Raw genomic sequence first — 8,762 nt, forward strand, 5'->3', positions numbered from 1 at the left:
CTGTCATTTCCTACCAGTCCCCACTCCTCTCCTTTGCTCTTGCACAGCATACAAGAGGTCGGCACCATATGGTCGCCCTAATGAGGCCCATCAAGTATATAGGTTCTGCTGCTGACCCCCTGAGGTTGGCTGCAGCTCTGTGATGTGCTTTGACCAATGAAATGTGGTGGGAGTGAAGCCTGTCACCACTAACAGAAGACTCAATCCACTGAGACTGGCCACCTTCTCTGTCCATCTCTGATAATGCCAACAGGTACCTACCTGGTGGCTCCTCCTTTATTCCAGTCCCAGGAGAACCAGGGTGGACATGTGGTATGAACAAGAAAGATATCTACTTTACGCAAAGCCACTAAAGCTTTAGGGGTGTGAAATCTGGCTAATCCTATGAAGTAGAAACTCTACCCTCTAGGAGGCAGAAGAGCCTAGCATTAGAGGCCAGACTGCTGTGGTTAGAGACATAAGGGTTTGACTTCTGGTCCTGCCTTTTATTTACTCTACAATCAGGCAATCTACATGGAGTCTCTGAGCCTGGGTTTCCTCTCTATAAGACAGATGTTTAAACCATCTCTCGTTGTAGAAAGGATTAATGCATGTAAAGCATTGAATCCAGGGCCTGGCACCTGTAGTAAACATTCAGTAACTGTTAGCTCCATAGCTTCACAATTTGTATTGGCTACAAATATTCTAACCATGTATGGAATGTCAAATTGTTTCTTTTGTATCCTTTCAAATTTTGTTTTGAAACAAATAGGATTATGTATATTCTCTCATAGCCTTCTTTTTCTCTTACTAATGTGATATTTTTTTATTAAAATAAAAAATGGGCCTTCTGGAATGGCTCAATTGGTTGAGCATGGTCCCATTCCCAGAAAGGTTTCCAGTTGGATTCCCAGTGAGGACACAGGGAAGGGGGCCATGCGAGCTCAGTCCTCAGTGTAGGGGCTTGCAGAGGACAGTTGATCAGTATTTATCGCTTGCTCGCTCCCTCCCTCCCTCTCTCCTTAAAAGTCAATGAAAATATTACTATATAAATCATTAGTATCTGTAGTCTTCGGAAATAATTGAAATAATACTTTTCACCTCAAGGAGCATTCTGAGCTTCACGGAATCTGAAATAATGTCTCCAAACAAAAAGTCAGTTTTAGACAACACTCCCCAGACACCTGCCACCAGCTGCTGAAGCCTAATGCTGTCAGTTCCCAGCATCACTCAGGCTCCCAAACACCAGTATTCCCAATGGTCAGTGAGTGGCTGTGAGAGAAGATAGCTTGACCCACAGGCAGACAGCGCAGGGTTCCAGGGCAAAACAAAGTCAGGTGGAACAGGCAGGGGCAGACATGGCAGTTTGAGCAAGCCTAATCACAGGAACCAAGCATGGAGAAATAAAATGCCTCTGGACTCACAGCAGGAGGTGTGGGAAACTAGAGAAGGTCTAAAATAATCAGGTGAACTGGGGCATAGAAACAGGGTAAGTGCAGGTTCCTTGCTGGGAAATAATAATAGAGGGAATCAATTAGGTGATGACAAGGATAGATAGAGAGCAGGCTTGTAGCAAATATATACCCCTAGACCACAAGTCTTCATGGGGAATTCTTTATTGGGCCACCCTCCCCACGCAGGGAGTCTGAATCTGCTTGTAATAAATTTTGCTGAAATGTTCTCTGTGGTTTCATTCTTTGACTTCTCAAGACAAGACCATGGAAAAATCTGTGGCTACCCATTACCCTTATAAACTGGCATCCAAATTCTACCTACGAGGCCTCAAACAGAATATTACACAAAAGCAAATGCACCAAGTGATGGCTGGTTTTAGCCAATGAAAGCCAGTGGAGACGCATATTATCCAGTTGAACATGGTGAGGGCGGGATTTCCTGTGTCTTTACCTGGTGGTCAGGTTGACCTCTTTGGTATGTCGCTAGAGTCAGAGGCTTCAGAGCACCAGGCCTCCTGTCAATCCAGGCATCAGAGGCTGCATCACCCTGTGCAGTGGTGTGTGTGAGGCTTGTTGAGCACAAACAGGCGGGGAATGGGGCCTCTGTGCCTCCCAGACTCCTCTCCACTTACTGAACTTGGCACAGCCTCGCCTGATGTAAACCTCCAACCTGGGATGTGGGCGCCTCTCAGGTCCTGCATCCCAGGTCACAGCATCTAGAACTGTGAGTTGATTGTGACAGGCTGCAATGCCACCTTGTAAGGACATGGTATTGTGTATGAATCAGGAGGATTTGGGAATACTGGCCTTGTTTTGTGACTAAAGTTTTGCATGAGTAGTTGTACTGTGATTTTCAGGAAACTGGGGCTATGGATGGTCCTGAACAAAAGAGGGACATTGTGTGAGGTATGGTTCTCAACTTTTCCCAAATCAGCTTAGGAGAACAGACTAGAAGAGAGGGGACAGAAGTTGGGGACAGGATGGAGAAGTCCTGTCAAAGATAAGGTACCTGGCAAGAGTATGCACTGAGGATTGAGTCCTGAAGTAATGTGGTCATCTCCAGGACATGTAGCCCCGTTGGCTGGGCAAGGGTGCTGAGCAGCCTGAGCCCATGGGTCCTGGCAGTGGTGGTCAGGCTCTTAACAAATTTTTTATTTCCACAGATTTCTACCGAGGCAGAAATGCTTAGGGGTGCTGGATTATGAGCTGATTTCAGGGCCTCACACTCTTCTGACCTCTAAAATAGCAGTGTACTTGGACTGTCCTACAGCTGTCTTAGTCCTTGGATCTGGGGACACTGGAACCTCTCGTTAACTTTCCTGCATTCGTCTTACTTTCAGATAATTGCATGGAAGCAGTGTATTATGCGGAATACACTTTTGTATTATGCCAAGAACCAATTCCAGCATGTAATACTTACAAGAGTTTCACCAAAAGGTTGGTGAAGCTTGGGCGGCTCAACAAGGGTTAGCCACATATGTAGTTTACCTGTTGGAAATAGATAAATGGAACTCCCCCCAAACCTGAATAGGATTGTTAACTGCCAGACAGCTCAGGGCATTTTATTGTGTCCTATTGGCCAAATACCTGACCAGCTGCAGGCTATTCCCCAAACTGACAATGCTTCTGTATCCTTTGATACCCTACCCTTTGAAGTGTATATCTCTATCTTGCCTTAGGACAAATTGTTTTGAATAAAAGCACAGGTCCTTGGTCAAGGAGGGAGTCTTTAGCTCCTTCAGCTGAAGATCCTCTGACCCCCAATGCCTTTCAAAATTATCTTTAGTCCTTGGATTCCTTCTTGAATCTACATGCAGCCCCTTTCTCCAGAATGCTGAACACTTTGTAAGGCTGGGAAAAGAACCCTAGCAGTATTAGATAATTCCCATGGCACCACAGTCAACATTCATTTCCTTATCATTATCTGTTTTTAGGGTTTTGTCAGAAAATGAAAGTAAGGTGGCACCTTTTGAGCAGAGTGTATCTGTGGATGGAGAGTCACCGATCAGGGCTTCTAACACAGCTCCAGCAAGCCAGAATGCCCTTCTGTGTAAGTGTTGTTTCTCAATGTTAAAATATATACTGCACCTGACCGAGTTAGAAGCAGCATACATTGTGCAGAAAGCATTCTTCAGGGATTCATGTGTGAAAGAATTCTCTGAGTGCAAATTCTTACCAGCAACAGAGGGATGCTAGTGAAGAGAAGCCCTGGAAAGAAGATGTGGACAGGGCTTTGTTTGAGTCCAAGACCAGCTTCTCCTTACCTTGGGTGCCTTCAACCAGTAAGGAGACTTAGGAAGACTTCTCAACCATCTTGCATCATCCCAAGCACCAGGCAACTCTTAACACTGAGGATTCACACTGTGGCAGTGAGATTTCACAAGAATTTATTGATGGAAATAGTATTCACCAGAGTGGTAAATGTGAAAATAGTGCCAGACACAACCAGAAAGTTGTTCAACAGCAGGATGTCTGCTCTGGAGAAGTGAATTATGAGTGTAAAAATTGAGGGAATGTTTTTAGAAGAATCTTTAACTTAATTAGAAACAGGAGAATTCACACTGAATAAAAGCTCTATAAGTGAAGTGGTTGGAGGAATTTCTGTAGTAAGACACTGCTCTCATTAAACACTGGAGAAGAGCCATATGAATATATCTATTGGGGGAAGGCCTTCAGTCAAAGGTCTACCCTCATTCAACATGATACCATTCACACTGAAAAAAGAGATATGTGTGTAGTTAATGTGGGAATTCCTTCTCCTGAAGGTCTTATTTCACTAAATACCACAGAGATAACACTGGAGAAAAGTCAGATAAGACTACAGATTGTGGTAAGTCCTTCAGTCATGGCTCTACCCTGATTCAACATCAGAGAGTTTACACTGGAGAAAAGCCATCTGAGTGTAGAGAATGTGAGATGTCCTTTCATCAAAGGTCTCTCCTCACTAATCACCACAAATTTCACACTGGAGAGAAGCCACATGAGTTTAATGATTGTGGGAAGTCCTTCAATCAAACATCTACCTTCATACAACACCACAGAATTCACAGTAAGGAGAAAAAAAGTATGTGTATCAAATGTGAGAAATCTTTCAGCCAAAGGTCTGACTTCAGTGATCACCAGTGAGTTCACACTGAAAAAAATCCATATGAATATACAGATTGTTGGAATTCCTTCATTCATAGCTCTACCCTCATTCAACATCATATAATTCACACTGGAGAAAAGCCGCATGAGTGTAGCGAATGTGGGATGTCCTTTTGTTGAAGGGCTCACCTCACTAAACAACACAGAGTTAACAATGGAGAAAAGACGTAGGAATGCAGTGACTGCTGGACGTTGTTCAAATGAAGGTCTCATGTCACTGAATGCCTCAGGGTTCATACTAGAGACAAAAGGTTTAAAAAATGTGTGTGAGAGAAGTCTTTTAGGTGCCATATTCACCCCTTAACCACAAGAGAGTTTACACTAGAGAAAAGCTGCGTTGGTGATTGTGGGAAGTCCTTTAACCAAAGATCTAAGCTCATGGAACACCATGGAGGTCACACTGGGGAAAGATCTCATAAGTGTAGTGAATGTCAGAAATCTTTTAGCCACAAACCTAGCCTAGTTATACACCTGAGTTCACCCTGGAGAAAATCTTAAATGTGCAGGGAATACTTTATTTTTCTCACTTAGAATAATATCACTGAAGGAGATTCTTTGTGACACATTTACCTGAATTTAAATTCCTTTTAATGAAACATACACTCTGTTTGATTCATCATAGGTTTCAGATGAAAGTGAGGCTTGAAGGAGCTGCATTGCACATGCTAACACGCACAAACCTACTACCTGATTGATGTCACAGCGAGTATTTGTGGCTGAAGAGATTTCACTGCTAACACATGGCTCACCTGAAGAGGGTGCATCAGTCACAACCACTGTGTGCTCAGAGGAAATGTATTCTGTGTTCTCACCTGTGCTTGAGAAAATTATGATTACTCTGAGCTCTTGTCAGTATCTTCATTCCTTTATTTCTGATGCAGGCTTCATCCAGAGTGCTTATCCTCAGCTAAGAAGTGCTACCTCTATGAGGGACATTGTGGTTCTCACAATATGCTGTGATGAATTGTTTCAGGTTCTAATTCACCAACCTACAAACTGCTTGCTGTAGTCTGTTCTGGTTTATGATCTTTTAGAAAAGGTGTTTTTTCTTTTGTACCTTTAATTTTGTTGATTATATTCACTGCCTAGGGTGACTAGAAAGGAAAGTTGTGATCTGTCAGAATGGAGAGGTGAACAGATATGATGGGGTCCCAAACTTTCTGTGCTTTGGAAGACACATAATAATGGCAGAAAATCAGTTTGTCCCATATTGGCTTTTCTGAATTGCTGCCCATGGCCTTAAAAAATTGTCTTCTTGACTTTGTGGTTCTAATTTTCAGCCCAGTTCCCCTATTATTGGTGAGGTCAGTGGTCACCCTAGAAAGGAAGCCTTTGTTATGTTTTTGTGGACCATCTTAATCATAGTCTCTGGTCACAGGATATATTACATAATTCTCCACAATGTTTAGGGGAATTCTTCCCCACATACTGTAAAGGAGCCACGTGCTGTGATGTATGAAATTTCATACCCTGGTGTCATTTTTTTATAACTCTGAGGTTTATATGGAACCACCACTAAGACATACACACTGTAGTCATAGTGAGTGGTAAAGATTGCATTAGATGAAAAGTGCCTCTTATGAATGTATCCCACAAATGAGCAATGGTTGTGGCTTTGTAATCTTTGCATACAGACATTCTCAGGTCTTCCATAATGTTCCTGTGGCTGAAGTCATTGGCAGAATAAAATAATCTCACAGTTTTTTGGATTCCCTTGGACCATCTAGGGCAGTGGTTGGCAAACTCATTAGTCAACAGAGCCAAATATCAACAATACAAAGATTGAAATTTCTTTTGAGAGCCAAATTTTTTAAATTTAAACTATATAGGTAGGTACATTGTTATTAACTTAATTAGGGTGCTCATAAGCCGGCCTTTGGTAAAACTCAAGGGGCCAAAGAGCCGCATGTGGCTTGCGAGCTGCAGTTTGCTGACCACAGATCTAGGGCATGCACCTCAAGGTTTCCTGATCACAAAATCTCAAAGCTAGAGGAAGGATAATCATGTACTCACTGCAAGGATGTGTCTTTTGTAACCAGTTAACAACCTTGTTCATTCCGATGGCAATAGTCTTCACTGCTTGCAATATTTGCTGCCAATGAGGCAAGAGTGGTCCTCCCAGGAAATTAGGAGAGAGATGGTAGAGCACATACAGGGTTGCCATTTTAATTTTCTAGCAAGACAGAGATATCTAGGTCTTCATTTGGTAGCACTTTTTAAGGTTTTATTTTGGTACTAGAGGCCCGGTGCATGCAAATTCCTGCACTGGAGGGGGAGTCCCTCAGCCCGGCCTGCCCCTCATAGTCTGGGAGCCCTCAGGGGAGGGAGGTGACCCGGTAATCAGGAGAAGGTGATGCTCCATCACACCTCTGCTGCTGCCACTGCTGGCAGCCTAAGCCTTGGCCAGCCCTGGTTACCTGAGCCTCGGGCAGCCCTGGGCGGTTGGGCAGCTGCCATCCGAGGCTTGCCTGCACCTTAAGACATCCCTGGGCTTCTGGGGGACTGACGGGCCTGTCACCCCAGCGGGGCTGAGGGTGCTGGGCGCCACCATCTTGTGGCTGTGGGCACTTCCATCTTTGAGGGCATGGCAGTCGATTAGCATATTCCCTCCTTCTTGGCTGTGGGCACTGTCATCTTTGCTACAGCATGAAGGTCAATTAGCATATTCCCCTTTTATTAGATAGGCTATTTATAAGTGACATACAACAAAATGCACTTTTCTAATGTGTACTATTTGTTGAGCATGGACAAACGGATCAAACTGTAAAACCGTCACATGTGAAATAAATGTATCTCTCACCCATATACAGGTTAGGGCAGGGGTGGGCAAACTTTTTGACTCGAGGGCCACAGTGGGTTCTTAAACTGGACCGAAGGGCCGGAACAAAAGCATGGATGGAGTGTTTGTGTGAACTAATATAAATTCAAAGTAAAGGAGCGGCGGGGGAGAGCAAGAGAACCCTCCGCTCTTTCGGCTCCGCGGGCCGGATAGAACAGCCGAATGGGCCGGATCCGGCCCGCGGGCCGTAGTTTGCCCACGGCTGGGTTAGGGCAAAAGCAGAGTTACAGAAGTGAGTATATAAAACAAAGAGCTTATTTTCTATTTTAAATAAATATTTTATATGTTTAAAATATATTCATTGATTTTTTAAAAAGAGAGGGAGGGAGAGAGTGAGAGAGAGAAAGAACTGGTGATATGAGAATTATCAAATAGCTTCCTCTTATGCACCACCTACAGGGCATCCAGCCAAGTATGTTCCCTGTCCTGGAATGGAAGCAGTGACCTTTCAGGGCAAGGGATGGTGCCCAACCAACTTAAGTACAATGGCCAGGGGAGAGTTTATACTTGTATTATTATTTATTTATTTTTGAATTAATTTCCATACAACAACTCTAAAGCTACTTTATCACACCCTGTATTTACCTTCTGCCTTCCCCATCCCTAAATGCATTAATTGATTTTCCTTCCTTTACAAGATTAGTTCATATTTTTCATAAAATTGTAAGCACTATAAGGTGTGTAATCTTTAACAAATATTGGTCTCTTTCATGCTACAAAGTTATTTTGAGATTGAACACTAGTGCTCATGTGAAATGTTATTTTTTAATGCTGAGTAGTATTGTGTTCTGTGTACTAACACTTTATCTATTGATCTGCCTATGGTTTTTGTTATTTCCAGATTTAGGGTATTATAAATAAATTTTCTGGAAATACTGTGTTCAGTTATTTATATAAATGTATGTTTTACTTATCTAAATGTTACAGTGTAGGTACATGTTTTGCTTTTGAAGACATGCAAAGCTGTGATGTAAAATGGTCATTCCCTTTGCCTTCCCAGACACACACAATAATGGAAATTCTAGTTTTTCTTTAACCCTGTAAACTATGCTATGTTTAATATTTTAAATTGTAGGCCAAAAAATCAGTATAGTGTTAACTTGTTTTGTTTTAAATACATTACCATAAGAAATTTTTATGGTGAGAATTTCTTTATGCATTTATTTACACTGTCTTTATCACTTGTTGAAAGGTCTGATCAGAAACTTTAGCGATTTTAAAATGAATTTGGGATTTAACCAATAGGAGGACAGTTCAGCATTTAAGCCATCTTTATTCACTTCATCCATTCCTTAAGGACTCAACTGATTTCTTTGCCATTTGGAACTATATGTTTTGAATAC

At 42.5% G+C, this 8,762-nt stretch overlaps 1 protein-coding gene across 1 annotated transcript in view; it reads left to right on the plus strand.

Annotated features, from left to right (window-relative positions):
- The window catches only part of LOC308239146 (zinc finger protein 792-like), a 29,347-nt gene extending 20,792 nt beyond the window's left edge, over window positions 1-8,555 (plus strand). The window contains exons 3-4 of the mRNA XM_080651760.1: window positions 3,368-3,483; window positions 5,203-8,555. Coding sequence (XP_080507886.1) covers window positions 3,368-3,483; window positions 5,203-5,226 — 140 coding nt within the window. The 3' untranslated portion in view covers window positions 5,227-8,555. The remainder of the gene's footprint in view (window positions 1-3,367; window positions 3,484-5,202) is intronic.
- Window positions 8,556-8,762: the final 207 nt, after the last annotated feature.

This window comes from Plecotus auritus (genome assembly GCF_963455305.1).
Source record: "Plecotus auritus genome assembly, chromosome: 15".
NCBI classification, from domain to species: domain Eukaryota; kingdom Metazoa; phylum Chordata; class Mammalia; order Chiroptera; family Vespertilionidae; genus Plecotus; species Plecotus auritus.